Source organism: Rana temporaria, chromosome 5 (assembly GCF_905171775.1).
Source record: "Rana temporaria chromosome 5, aRanTem1.1, whole genome shotgun sequence".
Taxonomy (NCBI): domain Eukaryota; kingdom Metazoa; phylum Chordata; class Amphibia; order Anura; family Ranidae; genus Rana; species Rana temporaria.
The window spans coordinates 414,215,917-414,243,433 of NC_053493.1; the positions used below are offsets into that span (position 1 = coordinate 414,215,917).

The 27,517-nt window shown below is 48.6% G+C and overlaps 1 protein-coding gene across 4 annotated transcripts in view; it reads left to right on the forward strand.

The window, feature by feature from the left end:
- The window catches only part of LOC120941595 (microtubule-actin cross-linking factor 1, isoforms 1/2/3/5-like), a 229,473-nt gene that overhangs the window by 92,370 nt on the left and 109,586 nt on the right, over positions 1–27,517 (forward strand). For all 4 annotated transcript variants that reach the window (XM_040355120.1, XM_040355121.1, XM_040355119.1 and 1 more), the window contains exons 6-10: positions 17,888–18,047; positions 19,351–19,435; positions 24,507–24,748; positions 24,827–24,946; positions 25,038–25,145. In XM_040355120.1, coding sequence (XP_040211054.1) covers positions 17,888–18,047; positions 19,351–19,435; positions 24,507–24,748; positions 24,827–24,946; positions 25,038–25,145 — 715 coding nt within the window. The remainder of the gene's footprint in view (positions 1–17,887; positions 18,048–19,350; positions 19,436–24,506; positions 24,749–24,826; positions 24,947–25,037; positions 25,146–27,517) is intronic.

The window sequence follows — 27,517 nt, forward strand, 5'->3', positions numbered from 1 at the left end:
CTGAGGTGTTCAAAAACTGCATGCCTTGTCCTCCTGTTTTTAATACTGTTCACATTGCTGGAGACAATGTTTAGAGAAAAACCTGCCATCACAGCAAAGAGGAGAAAGAATAAGATCCCCATCATCATAAGTCAGAATCGGAGTCACTCTGCCGACTACCAGTTTCCATATCAGATTCTACGTATACAGGATCAGGGGGCGGACGCCTTTTAATGGGCGGGTCATCCTCTGAGCCAGTCGCATACTCCCTCTCCACTCTTTTTAGTTCCTGCTCCAGTTCATGGGCCTCTAGAGAATAGGAATCGGCATCCGAATCTGATAATACTTCGTACCTATTGGTAGAAACTACCGTACCCACTTCTGGTGCCCCTTTCACTCTTTTAGCTGACTTCTGCACTAATATCCAGTCACCTTCGGGTTTACGGGTGGTTTTATCTTTTTTATTCCTCCTCTTCTGACCAATGATCTTCACAGAGACAGGAACAGAAGAAGAGTGTGCGGCCGGCTGCTCCTCAACCTGCTGGACACTGTCCGCCCGTCCGGGGGTAGTCTCCTGAGCCTCTGGGCCCACCTCCTCCCTAGTCAATGTGGCCCCGTTTATTAAGGCCTCCTCCTCTAGTTGTTCTGCTGCAGCCAACAATTCATTGTCCGCAGATTCCTCACCCATATTATGGAAGGCCTCCGGGCAATCCCTGTGGAAGTGGCCGAGCCTTCCACATAGATTGCACTTAACCGTCTCGCAGGTAGAACTGACATGGCCGACCTCCCCACAAAGATTACACTTCAAGATGGTGCAAACGCTCGCCACATGGCCGGACTTGCCACATTTGAAACATAACCTGGGCTGACCTGCATAGAAGCAAACCCCTCTCTCCCGCCCAATGAAAAAGGAGTTTGGCAGGTGATGGGTAACATTGTTAGATTGCCTCAACTTGACAAGAACCCTCCAACCCCCTGTCCAGATCTCATCACTATCTTTAGTTTTTGTCAACTCAGAAACCATTTCACAATGTCTTCTAAGCCAGATGATAATGTCCTGGGGGGGCACAGACTCATTCCAGAAAATGATGTTAACAGTTGCTGTGTCAGGTTTGGAGATGGGAATAAGGATGAAATCCCTCCATCCCTCTTTGTCCCGCAAACCACTGAAGCTGGCCCAGAATTTGTCCAAGTCACACATGAGCTTAAAGCTGACATCATAACCTTGTCTGTCAGGGAGATTGATGACTGCCAGTATGTTTGCAGGCGCAAACCCCATCTGCTGACACAGCAACTCCCTTACTACAAACTTCCTATCAGGGAGCTCCTCTCTGGAACCCCTATGCTTGAATCTAACCACGTTCCTTCTTTTAAAAGCCTGACCAGTGTAATTATTACCGGTGGAAAATGAAGGGGCCCCACGGCTCCAGGCATTCCGAGGAGGAACATGACTAGATGGACCTGACTTCCCTTGGGGAGCAGGTGGTGGGTCCACCAAAGGGGGGGAAGTCCTGAGGGTTGTTCTGAACTGACTCCTCCATCACTATATTCTCAGAGCTCTCTGACTGCTGATGACCCCAATCAGATACCCCTGTACTAATATCAACACCATCAGAATTATTCACCACATCATCACTGCACATAATGTCATTGCTAGCAGTATCATTACTTGTCACCCCAGTATCACCCCCACCCTGAACCCCAGTCCCCTCAGCATGGCTCCCATCATGAGTACTAGTGGCAGCAGCACTGTCCTCACAGTCCATTTGCTGGGAGTCCACTATGTCACTCATCTGCGTCTCCTGAACTGTAAATGTCTGCTGGGTTATACCGATGATCCCGCCATCCTCCAGGGCTGGAAGTCCAGCAGGAGAACCTGCTCCAATTTGATGTTGCTCCTTACTGTCTTCCAGAGGATGCACAGTGATCCCCTCAGGAGACACGTTCGGTGGCTGTATACGCTGACCTGGTTCCCCAGAGTCTGACTCTGTTGAAGACTCAATCCCCACACTTAATGCTGCCTCAAATCGATCGCGATTGCGATATACCTCACCCGCCGGTCCCAGTTCTTCCAGGGTAGCGTCAATATCTTTTGATACACCGGCCAGTTCAATGCCCAGGGAGTTCAGCCTGTTGTCGTATAACGTTTCTCTCTTGGGGTTGGCAGCTTTAAGTCTGTATACAGAGTCGATCTGCGTCTGGATCCTAGTCTTAGCTTTTCTTAGGGAGTCCATTCGTTTCACCAGGGAAGGCATTCTATCAGCCAGGTGCAGCGCAGGTTCAGGCTTCTTTTTCTTCTTCTTTGCAGCTGCAGGGCGCTTGAAATTTTTATCCTCCTTCCCATTACTAGTACTGGCCTGAGGGTCTTTACTGGGTGTGGGTGGTATCACTGGGCCAGATTGTGGATTGTTGCCACCCTCCTCTTCACTCTGCTGCTTAGAGCGCAATGACCGTCCCTGGCTGCTACTAACCATCACACGCTGCTGCAAGTTCTCACTGATTGTCTTCTGTTCCAAGGAGGTTCTGGAATATTTACGGGGCGTACTGGGAGAAGCCAATGTCTCTGCTCCACTCTGAGCTGCACTGTGCTGGGCTTGATGTGGCTGTGATGGCTGACTGTCCCGAATCATACTTCCAGAGACTGGACTGGACTGGGTGGCATTGCTATGTGGCTGGACTACATGTGCCCCACTCTGCAGGGTTTGCTTTGTCTGGCTGGGTTGGGCTGTACTTGCAGAGCTTGAACTGCGCTGAACAGACTGGGCTGCACTGCGCTGGGCTTGCTGGGCCTGCAATGGCTGACTGGACTTAGAACTTTTTTGTGGAATAACATTCCCAAACTTCTTCTTATCGGTAACATTGGTACTCTTCACACAAACATTTTCACTTCTACTTACAGTCTCTGTAACTGTCTTTCCATTTCCAGAGCTCCGTCCTCCATCCTCACCACCAACCACAGCTTCACCTTGTGTAGGCCGGGAAGCTTGGGACTCTCCTGGGAGAGATCCCAGCCCAGGGGAGCCCAACCCTGGGCTTGCACCAGACATCAGAGCAGCTCAGCACACACAGGCTTCAGCTGCTCCACAAGCAGCCACACCCTCTGCACAGTACTACTTCTCTTGTCCTGTATGTCGGGTGTAATTCTCGGTATCTGTTCCTATTCTGTATGTATGGACTCTGCACAGTACTACTTCTCCTGTCCTGTATGTCAGGTGTAATTCTCGGTATCTCCTCTTATTCTGTATGTATGGACTCTGCACAGTACTACTTCTCCTGTCCTGTATGTCGGGTGTAATTCTCGGTATCTGTTCTTATTCTGTATGTATGGACTCTGCACAGTACTACTTCTCCTGTCCTGTATGTCGGGTGTAATTCTCGGTATCTGTTCTTATTCTGTATGTATGGACTCTGCACAGTACTACTTCTCTTGTCCTGTATCGGGTGTAATTCTCGGTATCTGTTCTTATTCTGTATGTATGGACTCTGCACAGTACTACTTCTCCTGTCCTGTATGTCGGGTGTAATTCTCGGTATCTCCTCTTATTCTGTATGTATGGACTCTGCACAGTACTACTTCTCCTGTCCTGTATGTCGGGTGTAATTCTCGGTATCTGTTCTTATTCTGTATGTATGGACTCTGCACAGTACTACTTCTCCTGTCCTGTATGTCGGGTGTAATTCTCGGTATCTGTTCTTATTCTGTATGTATGGACTCTGCACAGTACTACTTCTCTTGTCCTGTATCGGGTGTAATTCTCGGTATCTGTTCTTATTCTGTATGTATGGACTCTGCACAGTACTACTTCTCTTGTCCTGTATCGGGTGTAATTCTCAGTATCTGTTCTTATTCTGTATGTATGGATATTTTTATTTATAAAAACAGACAAGATACACATCAATACACAACAATCACAGACATGTTCCGGTCAATATCTAGCAATTAAAAACAAGCATCATAGGAGAATAAAAAGTCCATAAAAATGTCCCAATGTTACAAAAAAACCCCTTCCCATAAATCTGAACTCCTACAACACTTCCCAATCTCCAGACATTTGATCCACCGCAATTCGGATATCACTAAACCTGCGATTTTTCTGGAGTTAAACTGCTCATTATGCATGGCCACTCTGGCCCTTGCATGCCATTGATAGTATTTGACTATGGTAATGATCATGTACGTTGTCCCTCTGTCTACACCGTGTACCGTTGGGGGAACACCATAAAGCCTGTCTGAGTAACTCAGGTTTTCCAACCCCGGGATCCCAACTCCGGCAGCAACTTCCTTCCAGACTTCACAGCCCCCCCAACAATCCACCAAGAAGTGCTCCATGGACTCCTCCTGACCACATCCCAAAGGGCAGGTCCTTTCAGATGCGGCCAGACCCTTCATGTTCCCCCTCACATACATTCTCCCATGGAAGGACAGCCAGGCAATGTCATGAAACTTCAAGGGTAATCTGGGACTATTCAGCAACTTTAAGCTTTCCTCCATAACAGCCGTAGTGCAGTCTCTGAGTACAAGTGGAGAACAGAAGAAGGTCCTACAGATCCTCTGGTATAACAATTTCCTTGAACTATTTTCAAGGTAGGACTTCTCAATCCCCCACCTCCTCAGAGACTTCAGAGCCGAGTCCAGATATGGTGGGAGATAACCCTGAGTACATCTCTTCCTCTTGAGAGAACCGTTGCCCTGCATCCAGGACTCTGCACGGGGCAATATCCAGGCCCTAACGCTGTTTACCCACGGAGGGCCCACACTGGAGTCCAAGCACCCAAAATTTACTTTAAAAAAGAGAGAATCAAAAAACACCTTTGGGTTTATCATATTTAACCCACCCTCCTTCTTCTGCAGGTAAGTAACCCCTCTTTTTATTGGATTTAATCTATTACCTCAGAAGAGCTGAAAAAACAAACTGAAGAGCCTTGCAGAGAAAGATTCCGGCAACGGAAAAACCATAGAGACATACAGAAAAATAGGAATTAAATAAGTTTTCAACATTGTGACCCTTTCTCTGTAAGTCAGCTTGCAATTCTTCCATCGCTGAACCTTTGCATTCCCAGCATCCAACTTCTCCTCCCAGTTTAGCCTGGCGTTATCTTCCCTTCCAAACTTAACCCCTAAGATCTTGAGACAACTTGAGGCTATTGCAAACTGGGGCAGATCAAAATCTGGATCACCCTGCAGTGTCCAGAGGGCTTCACTCTTCTCAAAGTTGACAAGAGACCCAGAAGCCTCAGAGTAAGCTCCAATGGAAGCTTCTAGCAACTGGGCCTCCTGGGAGGCAGACACCACTACAGTGACATCATCCGCATAAGCGAATACGGATAGGGCCGAGGCATGGGGCACGGGTACCCCCTGAAATCCATATCCCTGCAGTGATCTCAAAAAATGATCAATGGCAAAAACATATAAGAGGGGACTCAAAGGGCAACCCTGCCTCACCCCAGCCTCAACCCCAAAAGTACCACCCTGCCACCCATTAATAAGTGGAAAGCTCTCAGCCTTCCAGTATAAAGTTCTCAGCCAATCAACAAATAACCTTGGGATGCCATACTTTAACAGGGTCGCCCACAGATACCCATGGTCAACCCTGTCAAAAGCTTTAGCTTGGTCTAAACTCACCATATATTTCCCATGCCTAAGAACCTTACACCTCTCAAAAGCTTCCCTTAAGGAAATGAGAGCACCAAAAATATTCCGCCCTTCTACCGTACCATACTGACAGTCTGTCAATAGTGCTGAAGAAAAACTCTTCAACCTAGAAAACAATATTTTTGCCAGAATTTTCCGGTCTACATTCAAGAGGGATATAGGCCTCCAGTTCTTGATGTCATTTGGTTCTCTACCCTTGAACAGCAGAACTAAGGATGATATTCTCATGGATGGAGGCATCAGGCGTTTCTCCAAACAACTTTTAAACACATCCACCAGAATCGGAGCCAGGGACTCTTTAAACTTCTTATAAAATTCGGCTGTAATGCCATCGGGTCCTGGTGCCTTCTTTTGACGTAATTTGTCAATAGCCTCCCTAACTTCCTCCACCGTTATGTCTGCTGTCAAGGGAGAAAAGTCCAAATTATCAACAACAGGACCTGGAACTGCCTCTAAAAACTGTGCCATCTTCTCCTTATCCAGACCCTTCTCCTGAAACAAGTCAGCATAGTATGATCTTACCACTCCCAGAATGCCCTCCCGAGACTCCTGCAAAATCCCCTGGGAATCCTTCAGGCCCGTTATTAACTTTTTAGCCACCTTGTCCCTACAATTCTCAAAGGGATCAGGTGTCCCCAGGGATCCATAGTCCCGTTCAAATACTAGGGAGTTGTATCTGCTATATTGGTATTGACTTAGCTCGGATTTTACTTGATCAATTTTCCTCCCTGCCTCCAACCCGCCTGAATAGAGCAGCTCCAGCTCTTTCCGCAGCCTGAGATAACGGCTATATCTACTCTTCCCCATTCTAGCTGACGATTTCCTCAAGAGAGAAGAGATGTCCTTTTTAACGTCCTCCCACCAATCCGCAGTACAGTCATAGAAGTCTAGTCTCTCTGCATGGTGTTGTAAGAGGTTCTGCACTTGTTGCTGAACAGACACATCTTCTAAAAGACTAGAGTTGAGCCTCCATAGCCCCCTGCCCATGTCAGGATGCTTACAGGTTCCCAGACAAAAGTAGAGGGCCGCATGATCTGAGTAAGGTACCAGCTTCTCACTCATATTGGTCACAAGTTCCGTAGGACTTACCAGTGCCACATCTAGTCTGCTTTTTATGTTACCGCGAAAGAAGGTGAAGCCCGGCTTCCTGCCATTTTGTGCAAAAACATCATTTAAACCGGTCTGCAAAATAATATGATTAAGGACTTTGGAGTCACTACCCAACACCCTACCAGAAGAACGGTCACTTAGTGTCCTGGTGACGTTAAAGTCTCCTACCATGACCACAGGGACTGATGTAAAGAGATATGGCTTCACATCATTAAATAACCCGATTCTTCCTGATATTGTTTGAGGCCCATATATGTTAATTAATCGGAGTCTCCTGCCATGAATTGTTACTTCCAGTATAAGACATCTTCCCATGGACACCTCAGTGAGTCTGTGCACCGTCACATCCTTAGTATTAAAAAGGATGGCAACACCCGCATAAGACTCCACGGCCAAGGACCAAAATGAGGGTCCTGTGTGCCACTCCCTCTCTGCCTCCCGCATGAGTCCCACAGATGTTAGATGTGTCTCTTGTAAAAAATAGACATCAGCATCCAGGTACCTGAGGTGTTCAAAAACTGCATGCCTTGTCCTCCTGTTTTTAATACTGTTCACATTGCTGGAGACAATGTTTAGAGAAAAACCTGCCATCACAGCAAATAGGAGAAAGAATAAGATCCCCATCATCATAAGTCAGAATCGGAGTCACTCTGCCGACTACCAGTTTCCATATCAGATTCTACGTATACAGGATCAGGGGGCGGACGCCTTTTAGTGGGCGGGTCATCCTCTGAGCCAGTCGCATACTCCCTCTCCACTCTTTTTAGTTCCTGCTCCAGTTCATGGGCCTCTAGAGAATAGGAATCGGCATCCGAATCTGATAATGCTTCGTACCTATTGGTAGAAACTACCGTACCCACTTCTGGTGCCCCTTTCACTCTTTTAGCTGACTTCTGCACTAATATCCAGTCACCTTCGGGTTTACGGGTGGTTTTATCTTTTTTATTCCTCCTCTTCTGACCAATGACCTTCACAGAGACAGGAACAGAAGAAGAGTGTGCGGCCGGCTGCTCCTCAACCTGCTGGACACTGTCCGCCCGTCCGGGGGTAGTCTCCTGAACCTCTGGGCCCACCTCCTCCCTAGTCAATGTGGCCCCGTTTATTAAGGCCTCCTCCTCTAGTTGTTCTGCTGCAGCCAACAATTCATTGTCCGCAGATTCCTCACCCATATTATGGAAGGCCTCCGGGCAATTCCTGTGGAAGTGGCCGAGCTTTCCACATAGATTGCACTTAACCGTCTCGCAGGTAGAACTGACATGGCCGACCTCCCCACAAAGATTACACTTCAAGATGGTGCAAACGCTCGCAACATGGCCGGACTTGCCACATTTGAAACATAACCTGGGCTGACCTGCATAGAAGCAAACCCCTCTCTCCCGCCCAATGAAAAAGGAGTTTGGCAGGTGATGGGTAACATTGTTAGATTGCCTCAACTTGACAAGAACCCTCCAACCCCCCGTCCAGATCTCATCACTATCTTTAGTTTTTGTCAACTCAGAAACCATTTCACAATGTCTTCTAAGCCATATGATAATGTCCTGGGGGGGCACAGACTCATTCCAGAAAATGATGTTAACAGTTGCTGTGTCAGGTTTGGAGATGGGAATAAGGATAAAATCCCTCCATCCCTCTTTGTCCCGCAAACCACTGAAGCTGGCCCAGAATTTGTCCAAGTCACACATGAGCTTAAAGCTGACATCATAACCTTGTCTGTCAGGGAGATTGATGACTGCCAGTATGTTTGCAGGCGCAAACCCCATCTGCTGACACAGCAACTCCCTTACTACAAACTTCCTATCAGGGAGCTCCTCTCTGGAACCCCTATGCTTGAATCTAACCACGTTCCTTCTTTTAAAAGCCTGACCAGTGTAATTATTACCGGTGGAAAATGAAGGGGCCCCGCGGCTCCAGGCATTCCGAGGAGGAACATGACTAGATGGACCAGCCTTCCCTTGGGGAGCAGGTGGTGGGTCCACCAAAGGGGGGAAGTCCTGAGGGTTGTTCTGAACTGACTCCTTCATCACTATATTCTCAGAGCTCTCTGACTGCTGATGACCCCAATCAGATACCCCTGTACTAATATCAACACCATCAGAATTATTCACCACATCATCACTGCACATAATGTCATTGCTAGCAGCATCATTACTTGTCACCCCAGTATCACCCCCACCCTGAACCCCAGTCCCCTCAGCATGGCTCCCATCATGAGTACTAGTGGCAGCAGCACTGTCCTCACAGTCCATTTGCTGGGAGTCCACTACATCACTCATCTGTGTCTCCTGAACTGTAAATGTCTGCTGGGTTATACCGGTGATCCCGCCATCCTCCAGAGCTGGAAGTCCAGCAGGAGAACCTGCTCCAATCTGATGTTGCTCCTTACTGTCCTCCAGCGGATGCACAGACTTCCCCTCAGGAGACACGTTTAGTGGCTGTATACGCTGACCTGGTTCCCCAGAGTCTGACTCTGTTGAAGACTCAATCCCCACACTTAATGCTGCCTCAAATCGATCGCGATTGCGATATACCTCACCCGCCGGTCCCAGTTCTTCCAGGGTAGCGTCAATGTCTTTTGATACACCGGCCAGTTCAACGCCCAGGGAGTTCAGCCTGTTGTCGTATAACGTTTCTCTCTTGGGGTTGGCAGCTTTAAGTCTGTATACAGAGTCGATCTGCGTCTGGATCCTAGTCTTAGCTTTTCTTAGGGAGTCCATTCGTTTCACCAGGGAAGGCATTCTTTCAGCCAGGTGCAGCGCAGGTTCAGGCTTCTTTTTCTTCTTCTTTGCAGCTGCAGGGCGCTTGAAATTTTTATCCTCCTTCCCATTACTAGTACTGGCCTGAGGGTCTTTACTGGGTGTGGGTGGTATCACTGGGCCAGATTGTGGATTGTTGCCACCCTCCTCTTCACTCTGCTGCTTAGAGCGCAATGACCGTCCCTGGCTGCTACTAACCATCACACGCTGCTGCAAGTTCTCACTGATTGTCTTCTGTTCCAAAGAGGTTCTGGAATATTTACGGGGCGTACTGGGAGAAGCCAATGTCTCTGCTCCACTCTGAGCTGCACTGTGCTGGGCTTGATGTGGCTGTGATGGCTGACTGTCCCGAATCATACTTCCAGAGACTGGACTGGACTGGGTGGCATTGGTATGTGGCTGGACTACATGTGCCCCACTCTGCAGGGTTTGCTTTGTCTGGCTGGGTTGGGCTGTACTTGCAGAGCTTGAACTGCGCTGAACAGACTGGGCTGCACTGCGCTGGGCTTGCTGGGCCTGCAATGGCTGACTGGACTTAGAACTTTTTTGTGGAATAACATTCCCAAACTTCTTCTTATCGGTAACATTGGTACTCTTCACACAAACATTTTCACTTCTACTTACAGTCTCTGTAACTGTCTTTCCATTTCCAGAGCTCCGTCCTCCATCCTCACCACCAACCACAGCTTCACCTTGTGTAGGCCGGGAAGCCTGGGACTCTCCTGGGAGAGATCCCAGCCCAGGGGAGCCCAACCCTGGGCTTGCACCAGACATCAGAGCAGCTCAGCACACACAGGCTTCAGCTGCTCCACAAGCAGCCACACCCTCTGCACATTACTACTTCTCCTGTCCTGTATGCTGGGTGTAATTCTCGGTATCTGTTCCTATTCTGTATGTATGGACTCTGCACAGTACTACTTCTCTTGTCCTGTATGTCGGGTGTAATTCTCGGTATCTGTTCCTATTCTGTATGTATGGACTCTGCACAGTACTACTTCTCCTGTCCTGTATGTCGGGTGTAATTCTCGGTATCTGTTCTTATTCTGTATGGATAGACTCTGCACAGTACTACTTCTCCTGTCCTGTATGTCGGGTGTAATTCTCGGTATCTGTTCTTATTCTGTATGGATAGACTCTGCACAGTACTACTTCTCCTGTCCTGTATGTCGGGTGTAATTCTCGGTATCTCCTCTTATTCTGTATGTATGGATATTTTTATTTATAAAAACAGACAAGATACACATCAATACACAACAATCACAGACATGTTCCGGTCAATATCTAGCAATTAAAAACAAGCATCATAGGAGAATAAAAAGTCCATAAAAATGTCCCAATGTTACAAAAAAACCCCTTCCCATAAATCTGAACTCCTACAACACTTCCCAATCTCCAGACATTTGATCCACCGCAATTCGGATATCACCAACCCTGCGATTTTGCGGGAGTTAAACTGCTCATTATGCATGGCCACTCTGGCCCTTGCATGCCATTGATAGTATTTGACTATGGTAATGATCATGTACGTTGTCCCTCTGTCTACACCGCGTATTGTTGGGGGAACACCATAAAGCCTGTCTGAGTAACCTAGGCTTTCCAACCCCGGGATCCCAACTCCGGCAGCCACCTCCTTCCAGACTTCACGGCCTCCCCAACAATCCACCAAGAAATGCTCCATGGACTCCTCCTGACCACATCCCAAAGGGCAGGTCCTTTCAGATGCGGCCAGACCCTTCATGTTCCCCCTCACATACATTCTCCCATGGAAGGACAGCCAGGCAATGTCATGAAACTTCAAGGGTAATCTGGGACTATTCAGCAACTTTAAGCTTTCCTCCATAACAGCTGTAGTGCAGTCTCTGAGTACAAGTGGAGAACAGAAGAAGGTCCTACAGATCCTTTGGTATAACAATTTCCTTGAACTATTTTCAAGGTAGGACTTCTCAATCCCCCACCTCCTCAGAGACTTCAGAGCTGAGTCCAGATATGGTGGGAGATAACCCTGAGTACATCTCTTCCTCTTGAGAGAACCGTTGCCCTGCATCCAGGACTCTGCACGGGGCAATATCCAGGCCCTAACGCTGTTTACCCATGGAGGGCCAACACTGGAGTCCAAGCACCCAAAATTTACTTTAAAAAAGAGAGAATCAAAAAACACCTTTGGGTTTATCATATTTAACCCACCCTCCTTCTTCTGCAGGTAAGTAACCCCTCTTTTTATTGGATTTAATCTATTACCCCAGAAGAGCTGAAAAAACAAACTGAAGAGCCTTGCAGAGAAAGATTCCGGCAACGGAAAAACCATAGAGACATACAGAAAAATAGGAATTAAATAAGTTTTCAACATTGTGACCCTTTCTCTGTAAGTCAGCTTGCAATTCTTCCATCGCTGAACCTTTGCATTCCCAGCATCCAACTTCTTCTCCCAGTTTAGCCTGGCGTTATCTTCCCTTCCAAACTTAACCCCTAAGATCTTGAGACAACTTGAAGCTATTGCAAACTGGGGCAGATCAAAATCTGGATCACCCTGCAGTGTCCAGAGGGCTTCACTCTTCTCAAAGTTGACAAGAGACCCAGAGGCCTCAGAGTAAGCTCCAATGGAAGCTTCTAGCAACTGGGCCTCCTGGGAGGCAGACACCACTACAGTGACATCATCCGCATAAGCGAATACAGATAGGGCCGAGGCATGGGGCACGGGTACCCCCTGAAATCCACATCCCTGCAGTGATCTCAAAAAAGGATCAATGGCAAAAACATATAAGAGGGGACTCAAAGGGCAACCCTGCCTCACCCCAGCCTCAACCCCAAAAGTACCACCCTGCCACCCATTAATAAGTGGAAAGCTCTCAGCCTTCCAGTATAAAGTTCTCAGCCAATCAACAAATAACCTTGGGATGCCATACTTTAACAGGGTCGCCCACAGATACCCATGGTCAACCCTGTCAAAGGCTTTAGCTTGGTCTAAACTCACCATATATTTTCCATGCCTAAGAACCTTACACCTCTCAAAAGCTTCCCTTAAGGAAATGAGAGCACCAAAAATATTCCGCCCTTCTACCGTACCATACTGACAGTCTGTCAATAGTGCTGAAGAAAAACTCTTCAACCTAGAAAACAATATTTTTGCCAGAATTTTCCGGTCTACATTCAAGAGGGATATAGGCCTCCAGTTCTTGATGTCATTTGGTTCTCTACCCTTGAACAGCAGAACTAAGGATGATACTCTCATGGATGGAGGCATCAGGCGTTTCTCCAAACAACTTTTAAACACATCCACCAGAATCGGAGCCAGGGACTCTTTAAACTTCTTATAAAATTCGGCTGTAATGCCATCGGGTCCTGGTGCCTTCTTTTGACGTAATTTGTCAATAGCCTCCCTAACTTCTTCCACCGTTATGTCTGCTGTCAAGGGAGAAAAGTCCAAATTATCAACAACAGGACCTGGAACTGCCTCTAAAAACTGTGCCATCTTCTCCTTATCCAGACCCTTCTCCTGAAACAAGTCAGCATAGTATGATCTTACCACTCCCAGAATACCCTCCCGGGACTCCTGCAAAATCCCCTGGGAATCCTTCAGACCCGTTATTAATTTTTTAGCCACCTTGTCCCTACAATTCTCAAAGGGATCAGGTGTCCCCAGGGATCCATAGTCCCGTTCAAATACTAGGGAGTTGTATCTGCTATATTGGTATTGACTTAGCTCGGATTTTACTTGATCAATTTTCCTCCCTGCCTCCAACCCGCCTGAATAAAGCAGCTCCAGCTCTTTCCGCAGCCTGAGATAATGGCTATATCTACTTTTCCCCATTCTAGCTGACGATTTCCTCAAGAGAGAAGAGATGTCCTTTTTAACGTCCTCCCACCAATCCGCAGTGCAGTCATAGAAGTCTAGTCTCTCTGCATGGTGTTGTAAGAGGTTCTGCACTTGTTGCTGAACAGACACATCTTCTAAAAGACTAGAGTTGAGCCTCCATAGCCCCCTGCCCATGTCAGGATGCTTACAGGTTCCCAGACAAAAGTAGAGGGCCGCATGATCTGAGTAAGGTACCAGCTTCTCACTCATATTGGTCACCAGTTCCGTAGGACTTACCAGTGCCATATCTAGTCTGCTTTTTATATTACCGCGAAAGAAGGTGAAGCCCGGCTTCCTGCCATTTTGTGCAAAAACATCATTTAAACCGGTCTGCGAAATAATATGATTAAGGACTTTGGAGTCACTACCCAACACCCTACCAGAAGAACGGTCACTTAGTGTCCTGGTGACATTAAAGTCTCCTACCATGACCACAGGGACTGATGTAAAGAGATATGGCTTCACATCATTAAATAACCCGATTCTACCTGATATTGTTTGAGGCCCATATATGTTAATTAATCGGAGTCTCCTGCCATGAATTGTTACTTCCAGTATAAGACATCTTCCCATGGACACCTCAGTGAGCCTGTGCACCGTCACATCCTTAGTATTAAAAAGGATAGCAACACCCGCATAAGACTCCACGGCCAAGGACCAAAATGAGGGTCCCGTGTGCCATTCCCTCTCTGCCTCCCGCATGAGTCCCACAGATGTTAGATGTGTCTCTTGTAAAAAATAGACATCAGCATCCAGGTACTTGAGGTGTTCAAAAACTGCATGCCTTGTCCTCCTGTTTTTAATACTGTTCACATTGCTGGAGACAATGTTTAGAGAAAAACCTGCCATCACAGCAAGGAGGAGAAAGAATAAGATCCCCATCATCATAAGTCAGAATCGGAGTCACTCTGCCGACTACCAGTTTCCATATCAGATTCTACGTATACAGGATCAGGGGGCGGACGCCTTTTAGTGGGCGGGTCATCCTCTGAGCCAGTCGCATACTCCCTCTCCACTCTTTTTAGTTCCTGCTCCAGTTCATGGGCCTCTAGAGAATAGGAATCGGCATCCGAATCTGATAATGCTTCGTACCTATTGGTAGAAACTACCGTACCCACTTCTGGTGCCCCTTTCACTCTTTTAGCTGACTTCTGCACTAATGTCCAGTCACCTTCGGGTTTACGGGTGGTTTTATCTTTTTTATTCCTCCTCTTCTGACCAATGATCTTCACAGAGACAGGAACAGAAGAAGAGTGTGCGGCCGGCTGCTCCTCAACCTGCTGGACACTGTCCGCCCGTCCGGGGGTTGTCTCCTGAACCTCTGGGCCCACCTCCTCCCTAGTCAAAGTGGCCCCGTTTATTAAGGCCTCCTCCTCTAGTTGTTCTGCTGCAGCCAACAATTCATTGTCCGCAGATTCCTCACCCATATTATGGAAGGCCTCCGGGCAATCCCTGTGGAAGTGGCCGAGCTTTCCACATAGATTGCACTTAACCGTCTCACAGGTAGAACTGACATGGCCGACCTCCCCACAAAGATTACACTTCAAGATGGTGCAAACGCTCGCCACATGGCCGGACTTGCCACATTTGAAACATAACCTGGGCTGACCTGCATAGAAGCAAACCCCTCTCTCCCGCCCAATGAAAAAGGAGTTTGGCAGGTGATGGGTAACATTGTTAGATTGTCTCAACTTGACAAGAACCCTCCAACCCCCTGTCCAGATCTCATCACTATCTTTAGTTTTTGTCAACTCAGAAACCATTTCACAATGTCTTCTAAGCCAGATGATAATGTCCTGGGGGGGCACAGACTCATTCCAGAAAATGATGTTAACAGTTGCTGTGTCAGGTTTGGAGATGGGAATAAGGATGAAATCCCTCCATCCCTCTTTGTCCCGCAAACCACTGAAGCTGGCCCAGAATTTGTCCAAGTCACACATGAGCTTAAAGCTGACATCATAGCCTTGTCTGTCAGGGAGATTGATGACTGCCAGTATGTTTGCAGGCGCAAACCCCATCTGCTGACACAGCAACTCCCTTACTACAAACTTCCTATCAGGGAGCTCCTCTCTGGAACCCCTATGCTTGAATCTAACCACGTTCCTTCTTTTAAAAGCCTGACCAGTGTAATTATTACCAGTGGAAAATGAAGGGGCCCCGCGGCTCCAGGCATTCCGAGGAGGAACATGACTAGATGGACCAGCCTTCCCTTGGGGAGCAGGTGGTGGGTCCACCAAAGGGGGGAAGTCCTGAGGGTTGTTCTGAACTGACTCCTTCATCACTATATTCTCAGAGCTCTCTGACTGCTGATGACCCCAATCAGATACCCCTGTACTAATATCAACACCATCAGAATTATTCACCACATCATCACTGCACATAATGTCATTGCTAGCAGCATCATTACTTGTCACCCCAGTATCACCCCCACCCTGAACCCCAGTCCCCTCAGCATGGCTCCCATCATGAGTACTAGTGGCAGCAGCACTGTCCTCACAGTCCATTTGCTGGGAGTCCACTACATCACTCATCTGCGTCTCCTGAACTGTAAATGTCTGCTGAGTTATACCGATGATCCCGCCATCCTCCAGAGCTGAAAGTCCAGCAGGAGAACCTGCTCCAATCTGATGTTGCTCCTTACTGTCCTCCAGCGGATGCACAGACTTCCCCTCAGGAGACACGTTAGGTGGCTGTATACGCTGACCTGGTTCCCCAGAGTCTGACTCTGTTGAAGATTCAATCCCCACACTTAATGCTGCCTCAAATCGATCGCGATTGCGATATACCTCACCCGCCGGTCCCAGTTCTTCCAGGGTAGCGTCAATGTCTTTTGATACACCGGCCAGTTCAATGCCCAGGGAGTTCAGCCTGTTGTCGTATAACGTTTCTCTCTTGGGGTTGGCAGCTTTAAGTCTGTATACAGAGTCGATCTGCGTCTGGATCCTAGTCTTAGCTTTTCTTAGGGAGTCCATTCGTTTCACCAGGGAAGGCATTCTATCAGCCAGGTGCAGCGCAGGTTCAGGCTTCTTTTTCTTCTTCTTTGCAGCTGCAGGGCGCTTGAAATTTTTATCCTCCTTCCCATTACTAGTACTGGCCTGAGGGTCTTTACTGGGTGTGGGTGGTATCACTGGGCCAGATTGTGGATTGTTGCCACCCTCCTCTTCACTCTGCTGCTTAGAGCGCAATGACCGTCCCTGGCTGCTACTGACCATCACACGCTGCTGCAAGTTCTCACTGATTGTCTTCTGTTCCAAGGAGGTTCTGGAATATTTACGGGGCGTACTGGGAGAAGCCAATGTCTCTGCTCCACTCTGAGCTGCACTGTGCTGGGCTTGATGTGGCTGTGATGGCTGACTGTCCCGAATCATACTTCCAGAGACTGGACTGGACTGGGTGGCATTGCTATGTGGCTGGACTACATGTGCCCCACTCTGCAGGGTTTGCTTTGTCTGGCTGGGTTGGGCTGTACTTGCAGAGCTTGAACTGCGCTGAACAGACTGGGCTGCACTGCGCTGGGCTTGCTGGGCCTGCAATGGCTGACTGGACTTAGAACTTTTTTGTGGAATAACATTCCCACACTTCTTCTTATCGGTAACATTGGTACTCTTCACACAAACATTTTCACTTCTACTTACAGTCTCTGTAACTGTCTTTCCGTTTCCAGAGCTCCGTCCTCCATCCTCACCACCAACCACAGCTTCACCTTGTGTAGGCCGGGAAGCCTGGGACTCTCCTGAGAGAGATCCCAGCCCAGGGGAGCCCAACCCTGGGCTTGCACCAGACATCAGAGCAGCTCAGCACACACAGGCTTCAGCTGCTCCACAAGCAGCCACACCCTCTGCACAGTACTACTTCTCCTGTCCTGTATGTCGGGTGTAATTCTCGGTATCTGTTCTTATTCTGTATGTATGGACTCTGCACAGTACTACTTCTCTTGTCCTGTATGTCGGGTGTAATTCTCGGTATCTGTTCCTATTCTGTATGTATGGACTCTACACAGTACTACTTCTCTTGTCCTGTATGTCGGGTGTAATTCTCAGTATCTGTTCCTATTCTGTATGTATGGACACTACACAGTACTACTTCTCTTGTCCTGTATGCTGGGTGTAATTCTCGGTATCTCCTCTTATTCTGTATGTATGGACTCTGCACAGTACTACTTCTCTTGTCCTGTATGCTGGGTGTAATTCTCGGTATCTCCTCTTATTCTGTATGTATGGACTCTGCACAGTACTACTTCTCCTGTCCTGTATGTCGGGTGTAATTCTCGGTATCTCTTCTTATTCTGTATGTATGGACTCTGCACAGTACTACTTCTCTTGTCCTGTATGCTGGGTGTAATTCTCGGTATCTCCTCTTATTCTGTATGTATGGACTCTGCACAGTACTACTTCTCCTGTCCTGTATGTCGGGTGTAATTCTCGGTATCTCTTCTTATTCTGTATGTATGGACTCTGCACAGTACTACTTCTCTTGTCCTGTATGTCGGGTGTAATTCTCGGTATCTGTAGTGGTTATGGTTGTCCTCTGTCTTCACAGGCACCGCCAGTTAGAGAGGATCACCCCTGCTGCCCAGAACTTCCAGGAATCTCTGGACGCCTTCTATGATTGGCTGAGCGCCACTGAGAGGCGACTGGCAGAGCTCTGGCGAACCAACAGGTCCATGAACCAAATAAAAGACGCCCACATAGAAGTCCAGGTACTTCCTGCTCCTCCGGAGACAAAACCCACAACTACATTACATCCATTACAGATCATATACATGACATACCTTAGTGTATCTCTATGCAATGCAGGCAGATCATGGCTGGTGGGAGGGGCCAGCGGGGGGCTGTACATAACTTCCTGATGACATCACAGCACCCGGCCTCAGTACTCCTCTCTAGAGCACTTAGTCCTGATGCAGGCAGTGGGAGGAGTTATGCAAATATCAACATTTCTTGTTTCCTGGATGCCAATCTGGAAGAGTGGGGCATTCAGAGCACCCTAGGCAAAGCTCACAGTGTGCGGTGAAATCAGAGGAAGCCATTTCAGCGGTGGCGGCTGGTGCTCCAAATTTTTTCTGGGGGGGCGCAAACAAACTGAAAAAAAAGCCAGTGTGCCTACCAATTGCTGTGAGGGTGCCCCATCAATTGTCACCAGTGTGCCCCATCAATTACTGCCAGTTTGCCCATCCATAGCTGCCAGTGTGCCTGTCAATTGCTGCCAGTGTGCCTACCAATTGCTGCAAGGGTGCCCCATCAATTGTCACCAGTGTGCCCCATCAATTGCTGCCAGTGTGCCCATCAATTGCTGCCAGTGTGCCCACCAATTGCTGCCAGTGTGCCCAATCAATTGCCACCACTGTGCCCAATCAATTGCTGCCAGTGTGCCCCATCAACTGCAGCCAGTGTTCACATCAATTGCTGCCAGTGTGCCCCATCAATTGTCGCCAGTGTGCCCCATCAAATGCTGCCAGTGTGCCCCCCCCGGCCGGCACTTGCCTGTCTCGGCGCTGTCCTCCATGCTCCGAGTCCTCCATGTCTTCTGCCGTCCTCTTTGCTATGATTGGACGCCTGATAGGCGTCCAATCACAGCACCTGTCGCTTCAGCCAATCAGGTGACAGGGTAACCAGACCCGAGCACCTGATTGGCTGAGAGGCGGGTCAGTGTTAGGGAAGCAATTTATTCGTAATTCAGATGCCCAGCACCCGACAAGGGGCCGGTCACCTGAAAAGGGGGCGGCAGCCGCGACAATACATAGATTTATGCAATGCATCAATCTATCTGTTGGTGATAGAGGGGTGCAGGAGAGAGGGGGTGGAGCTCCTGCGCCCTCTAGGGACGCACCGCCACTGCATTTCAGTCCAGGAGAAGTGCCGGTACAACTGTGCAAGACTAAAGGAGAGGCCTACTGTATATATTGTAATGTATATATATATAAATCCTGACATTTCTGCCATTGAACCCCTCCCCCACTGATAACTGTCATGCCCTATTTACTAATCTTTTCCTCCTTCCAGGATCTGTGCCGGGAAATCCAGAGCAAGCCGGAGGATCTGGAGAAGGTTCTAGAGAGGTGTCAGGTGATCCTGGAACTGGTATCAGGTAAAAGGACTTACTGGGTGGAAATGTAGACCAGTGAGAAAGTTCAGAGTCATAAGAGAGGCATTTTGATTGGCTGCTGGGGAGAAATTTCAATTGGCTGCTGGGAGGAAATTTAATTGGCTGTTAGGTTCACCCCCTGAGCCCCACTGACTTCTCCATGCAGAAGATACATTCAGGAAGAAGTCAGTGGTGGATCCTGTAAACCTCAGTAGCATAGGTGCACACCCCAAAGCTCAAACACATATGTGTGCCTGCGTATATATACAGACAGTGGGCTAGATTCAGTAACACTTACGACGGACGTATCAGTAGAGTCCGAATCCGCGCCGTCGCAACTTTAAGCGTATGCTCAAACTGAGATACGCTTAAACGTTGCTAAGATACGAGCGGCGTAAGTCTCCTACGCCGTCGTATCTTATGCATATTTTGCGCTGGCTGCTAGGTGGCGCTTCCGCTGATTTCCGCGTAGAATATGCAAATGAGCTAGATATGCCGATTCAGAAATGTACATGCGCCCGGCGGATTTTTTTACGTTGTTTACGTAAGGCTTTTTTCGGCGTAAAGTTATGCCTGCTATATGAGGCGTATCCAATGTTAAGTATGGACGTCGGGACAGTGTCGAATTTTACGTCGTTTACATCATTTGCGTAAGTCGTTCGCGAATAGAGCTTAGCGTAAATTACGTTCACGTCGAAAGCATTGACTATTTGCGACGTGATAATGAGCATGGGCACTGGGATACGTTCACGGACGGCGCATGCGCCGTTCGTTAGAAACGTCATTTACGTGGGGTCATGTTTTATTTGATAAAACACGCCCACCTCTTCACAATTTGAATTAGGCGCGCTTACGCCGGCAGACTTACGCTACGCCACCGTAACTTAGGGCGCAGGTTCTTGGTGAATACAGAACCTGCCTCACTAAGTTACGGCGGCTTAGCGTATCTGAGATACGCTACGCCCGCAGAAATTTACGCCAATCTACCTGAATCTACCCCAATGTCAGCAGGGCAGGGATTGGTGTCAGGAGTGTCATTGGTTTTTAGTTTTATTATTTTATTTTTTACATTTTTTTTTTTATTATTCAATTTTTTATAGATTTTTTTTACAATTATATAGGAGCCCCGTTAGGGGACTTTGGTGAAATATCAGGGGTTCAAACAGAGGGAATCTGCTTCACGCAGGGGGGTGAGTAAGGTGTGCCCAGGCACACCCTGTGCACACACCTATGCTCAGTAGAGTTTTGCCATGATAGGACTGACAGCATGCATACAGTGTTATAAATAGAGGGACACTAATTGGAGCAGAAGATGTCCAAGGGAATAGGGCTGGGCAGCAGAGCTGACAATCTCTGTGTGGTGAAGAACAGAAGAAACAGAAAGCGGTGATGTCCCAACAAAGAGAAAAAAAAGGTTACTGAAAGGTAAACAAAATAGCAAAAAAGTAGCAACATTTTTGAAAAAATTACTCTACTTTGTGAAAGATTCTTTCTTCAGGAATTGTCCCTGTGCCACCATCAGGAATTATGGGGCCCCTTACACAGCTTCAGGCATGGGCCCCCTGGAGCAGAGAACCGGGGGGTGCTGCCGCCTCAAATTGAGAAGCGGGGGGGCTGCCGCAAATTGAGAAATGGGGGGGGGGGCGTGAATTGATAAGCAAGATGGGGGGTTGCCCTGGGGACCTCTGGGCACCTTACAAAAAAAAGAAATAAAAAAAAAGGGGGAAGTAGCCATCCGGGGGCCCAACATGTTATAAAAAAAAAAAGGGGGGGGGGGGTTGCCATCCGGGGGCCCTGGGGACCTCTGGGCCCTTTAATAAAAACAAAAATAAAAATATACAAAAAAAAAAACATTTTTATAAATATATATATTTTTTTTAAAAGGGGGGTTGCCATTCGGGGGCCCTGTGGACCTCTGGGCCCTTTAAAAAAATAAAATAAAAAAAAATTTAAACTTTTTTTTAATAAAAAAAATAATCAAAAAGGGGGGATTGCCACCCGGGCCCCTGGGGACCTCTGGACCCTTTAATAATAATAAAAAAGAAATAAAAAAATATATAAAAAAAATTAAAAACATTTTTTTATAAAAAAAAGGGAGGTTGCCATTCGAGGCCCTGGGGACCTCTGGGCCCTTTAATAAAAATATACAAAAAAAACATTTTTATAAATAGTTTTTTTTTAAAAAGGGGGGTTGCCATCTGGGGCCCTGGGGACCTCCGGGCCCCTTACAAAAAAAAAAGAGGGTTGCCACCCGGGTCCCTGGGAACCTCCGGGCCCCTTACAGGTGTACTGCCTGTACCCCCCTGATGGTGGCCCTGGCCACTCGCCCACAGTAAATCTACTGTGTGCGGGCAGCAAGCAGTAAAAAAACTTCCCCCCCCCCCCCCCAACATGCCCACACAATTTAAAACAAATCATAGCTCTAGCCATCTAAGTCAATGAAATAAAACCTATCTTGACCTGGTGATACCAAAGATGGGATGACATAACCAGATAGAGGAGATTCTACAACTTTAACACCCAGGGCCATGAATAAGGGGGTACACCAGTCCTCGCCGTAGGGGGGCTCGGGCCAGCAGGGGGGGTCCAGGCAGAAGGGTGAATCAGATTACTGTATCCAATCCCATGTATGGCTCTCTCTGCAGCAGGTGAAAGCTGGCGTCTTCTCTTCCTCCTGCTGACTTTTACCTGCTGCAGAGAGAGCCATACATAGTGGTGCTATGTGTAAGAGGGGTGCTCTGTGCTGTGGGGAGCTCTGTGTTAGTGAGGTGCTCTGTGTTATAGGGGTGTCCTGTGTTATAGGGGTGTCCTGTGTTATAGGGGTACTCTGTGTTAGTGGGGTGCTTTGTGTTAGTGGGGTGCACTGTGTAAGAGGGGTGCTCTGTGTTGTTGGGAGCTCTGTGTTAGTGAGGTGCTCTGTGTTATAGGGGTGTCCTGTGTTATAGGGGTGCTCTGTGTTAGTGGGGTGCTCTGTGTTAGTGAGGTGCTCTGTGTTATGGGTGCTCTGTGTTATGGGTGCTCTGTGTTAGTGAGGTGCTCTGTGTTGGGGTGCTCTGTGTTAGAGGGGTGCCCTCTGTTAGAGGGGTTTTATGTGTAAAAAGGGGGCTCTGTGTTGGGGGAGCTCTGTGTTTATGGGGTTCTCTGTGTGGGGTGCCTTGTATTAGAGGGGTGCTCTGTGTTAGTGGGGTGCTCTGTGTTAGTGGGGTGCTCTGTGTTGGGGGTGTTTTGTGTTAGAGGGGTGCTCTGTGTTGGGGGGTGCTCTATGTTAGTGAGGTGCTCTGTGTTATAGGGGTGTCTAGTGTTATAGGGGTTCTCTGTGTTGGTGGGGTGCACTGTGTGAGAGGGGTGCTCTGTGTTGTGGGGTGCTCTGTGTTGTGGGGTGCTCTGTGTTGTGAGGTGCTCTGTGTTAGTGGGGTGCTTTGTGATAATGGGGTGCTTTGTGTTGGGGGTGCTCTGTGTTAGTGGGGTGCTTTGTGTTGGGGGTGCTCTGTGTTAGTGGGGTGCTTTGTGTTGGGGGTGCTCTGTGTTGGGGGGTGCTATGTGTTAGTGGGGTGCTCTGTGTTGGGGGTGCTCTGTGCTGGGGGGTGCTCTGTGTTAGAGGGGTGCTCTGTGTTAGTGTGGTACTCTGTGTTAGTGGGGTGCTCTGTGCTGGGGGTGTTTTGTGTTAGAGGGGTTGCTCTGTGTTGGGGGTGCTCTGTGTTAGTGAGGTGCTTTGTGTTAGGGGGTGCTTTGTGTTGGGGGGTGCTTTGTGTTGGGGGGCTCTGTGTTTGGGGTGTTCTGTGTTCATGAAGTGCTCTGTATTAGAGGGGGTGGGGTGCAATCTGCACCCTAGGAGTGTTGGGGTTGCTCTGTGTTGGGGGTGCTCTGTGTTAGTGGGGTGCTTTGTGTTGGGAGGTGCTTTGTGTTGGGGGGGCTCTGTGTTTGGGGTGTTCTGTGTTGGGGGTGCTTTGTGTTGGGGGGTGCTTTGTGTTGGGGGGTGCTTTGTGTTTGGGGTGTTCTGTGTTGGGGGTGTTTTGTGTTAGAGGGGTTGCTCTGTGTTGGGGGTGCTCTGTGTTAGTGGGGTGCTTTGTGTCGGGGGGTGCTTTGTGTTGGGGGGTGCTTTGTGTTGGGGGGGCTCTGTGTTTGGGGTGTTCTGTGTTCATGAGGTGCTCTGTATTAGAGGGGGTGGGGTGCAATCTGCACCCTAGGAGTGTTGGGGTTGCTCTGTGTTGGGGGTGCTCTGTGTTAGTGGGGTGCTCTGTGTTAGTGGGGTGCTTTGTGTTAGTGGGGTGCTGTGTGTTGGGGGGTGCTTTGTGTTGGAGGGGCTCTGTGTTTGGGGTGTTCTGTGTTCATGAGGTGCTCTGGGGGGGGGGGTACAATCTGCACCCTAGGAGTGTTGGGGTTGCTCTGTGTTGGGGTTGCTCTGTGTTGGGGGTGCTCTGTGTTAGTGGGGTGCTCTGTGTTAGTGGGGTGCTTTGTGTTGGGGGGCTCTGTGTTTGGGGTGTTCTGTGTTCATGAGGTGCTCTGTATTAGGGGGGGTACAATCTGCACCCTAGGAATGTTGGGGTTGCTCTGTGTTGGGGGTGCTCTGTGTTAGTGGGGTGCTTTGTGTTGGGGGGTGCTTTATGTTGGGGGGCTCTGTGTTTGGGGTGTTCTGTGTTCATGAGGTGCTCTGTATTAGGGGGGGGTACAATCTGCACCCTAGGAATGTTGGGGTTGCTCTGTGTTGGGGGTGCTCTGTGTTAGTGGGGTGCTTTGTGTTGGGGGGTGCTTTATGTTGGGGGGCTCTGTGTTTGGGGTGTTCTGTGTTCATGAGGTGCTCTGGGGGGGGGGTACAATCTGCACCCTAGGAGTGTTGGGGTTGCTCTGTGTTGGGGGTGCTCTGTGTTAGTGGGGTGCTTTGTGTTGAGGGGTGCTTGGTGTTGGCGGGTGCTTTGTGTTGGGGGGCTCTGTGTTTGGGGTGTTCTGTGTTCATGAGGTGCTCTGGGGGGGGGGTGCAATCTGCACCCTAGGAGTGTTGGGGTTGCTCTCGGTCGCACAGCGTGTGATATCATTGAGTGGTGGGATCTCATATCTTCCATGTAACATCTTTTAGGAGAAGAATCTCAGCTTTGCCAGGAAAAGATGGACGCCCTGCGGGTCCGGTATATTATCGTCGCTCAGAGCGCCGGTGATATGCTCCAGAGAACAGAACAAACCCTGCAAGCCACAGAACGCCTGGACCCCTCCCAGGAGGACATTTCCCTGTGGCTGGGCCGTATGGAGAAGGTGGCATCTTCTGTGACCGGGGATGGTGGCGAGGAACGCAGCATGCTGAGTGCCAAGGACAGGGAAAAGGTGGGTGACCATTAACCAGTAAAAGGGAATCACCTTCCCGGTATGACTGTCCTGACTTTCTCCATCTTGGTTTTTTAGCTGGATCAGGTGGTTCTGACCCAGCTGTCTCATCTTCGGGACGCCGAGCGACGTCTGGAGGAGCTGAGCCGAGTCACGCTGGATGTGGAGACCCTGCAGACGCAGATGAGGGATCATAAGGTGAGGACGGTGGGCGGGGCCTGTTATGGGGGGGGGGACCATCTTCTTCTATGTACACACAAGGACTAAACTGTGGCTTTTCCTCTGACAGCTGCTGGCGGTGGACGTTCTACAACACTGTGGCATCACCGAACGGCTGCTGGGGATCTCCGACATTCTTCTGACCCTGTGCCCGAAGGCCACCCAGGAGCGGCTGCAGGTGAGGAGGGTGCAAATACCCAGAATCCTCCATTCTTCACGCCTTCATTCCATTTGTTCTTCTCCACTAAGATGAAAGTTATGGTGTAATTGGAAGGCCCATATCTAAGGCCAACTCTTATCCCTGGCGTATCCCTACATTGTGGCACCGGCTGGCACAGCCATCAGCAGGGGCAGCCAACTTTCTAAACAAAGGGCCAGTTTTATTGTTCTTCAGACTTTAGGGGGACCAGATTGTGGCCCTCAGGAGTACAAAATGTCCCAACCTCAATGGGAATAAACAATCCTCCATCGTTGGTGTCAGTGGAAGGAATTATATCCCATCGTTGGTGTCGTTAGGAGGATCTGTGCCCAATCGTTGGTGTCACTGGGCCCCATTGTTGGTGTCATTGGGCCCCACTGTATGTGTCATTAGGAGGATCTGTGCCCCATCGTTGGTGTCATTGGGCCCCATTCTTGGTGTCGTTAGGAGGATCTGTGCCCCATCGTTGGTGTCACTGGGCCCCATTGTTGGTGTCATTGGGCCTCATTGTATGTGTCATTAGGAGGATCTGTGCCCCAATCGTTGGTGTCACTGGGCCCCATTATTTGTGTCATTGGGCCCCATTGTTGGTGTCGTTAGGAGAATCTGTGCCCCATCGTTGGTGTCACTGGGCCCCATTGTTGGTGTCATTGGGCCTCATTGTATGTGTCATTAGGAGGATCTGTGCCCCATCGTTGGTGTCATTGGGCCCCACTGTATGTGTCATTAGGAGGATCTGTGCCCCATCGTTGGTGTCATTGGGCCCCATTCTTGGTGTCGTTAGGAGGATCTGTGCCCCAATCGTTGGTGTCACTGGGCCCCATTGTTGGTGTCATTGGGCCCCATTGTATGTGTCATTAGGAGGATCTGTGCCCCATCGTTGGTGTCATTGGGCCGCATTGTTGGTGTCATTAGGAGGATCTGTGCCCCAATCGTTGGTGTCATTGGGCCCCATTGTAGGTGTCATTGGGCCCCATTGTATGTGTCATTAGGAGGATCTGTGCTTCATTGTTGGTGTCATTGGACCCCATTGTAGGTGTCATTGGGCCCCATTGTATGTGTCATTAGGAGGATCTCTGCTTCATCGTTGGTGTCATTAGGTTGATAGACGTGTGCGCACAGGGTGTGCCAGGTGTGCCTGGGCACACCCTAATTACCCTGTGTGACGGTAGTAGAATGATATCCCCGTCAAACATTCCCTTCTTCTCCTAAAAGAACATCCCATCCTGGAATCGCCATAATAATCCACACATGAGCCAAGCTTAGTGCTGGAACAAGAGAGACTTTAATGTTACAACACCTAGCTTATATGTAGTTACAAAACTGTTACAATGACAATCTCCGCCCCCCCCTCGCACAGTGGGGGCTCCCATACAGATTATAGGCAGACACTTCGGAGCCGACCCTGAAGACACATTTCTTTAGATAATGACATCAGTGAAGTTAATTACTAGTTGTAACAGAATACGTTATCTAGACAGCTTGGCCCCGCATATAGAAGCGGTAATTACCACAATGAAGCAATCAGAATAATTAACATGAGCCACTTATCTAATCATTTCAACAGTCTGTTTAGGCAGAGGAATGAGTCACACATGAAATCATCTTTTACCTCTAACACACACAGCATTACTAGCAGGGAGAATTAAACTGAAGCATATCCTTCACACCCTGTGTGGCGCAGATTCCCCCCTAACCCCTGATACCAAAGCCCCCCCCCAAAAAAAAGATTTAATAAAATAGTAAACAAATAATAAACTAATAGTAAAAAATAATTAAAAATAACCGATTACCGGCTTTTCCTGTTTACATCGTGATCAGCTGTGATTGGACACGGCTGATCACGTGGTAAAGAGCCTCCGTGAGAGACTCTTTACCTTGATCGGTGTTGCTGGGTGTCAGACTGACACCCCGCAACAACGATCGCCACGATGCGCGCCCCCCGGGGGCGCGCAGCGGCTCAATATCCTGAGGACGTCATATGACATCCACTCAGGATATTGAAACCACTTTTCCGACTTCAATCTGCCATTGGCGGGCGGCAAGTGGTTAAAATAGAAAGAAGAAAATGTTTTTTTTTTTTTTTTCAAAATTTCCCCTATTTCTTCGCTTATATCGCAAAGAAAATAAAAAGCGGAGTCGTGAATAAATACCACCAAAAGAAAGGTCTATTTGTGTGAACGAAATGATAAAAATTTTATTTGGGTACAGTGTAGCACGACCGCGCAATTGTCATCGAAAGTGCGAGAGCGCTGAAAGCTGAAAATTGGTTTGGGAAAGAAGGGGGTGAAAGTGCCCCCCCCCCCCAGTATTGAGGTGGTTAACCACTTAAGGACCCCTTCATGCCGATA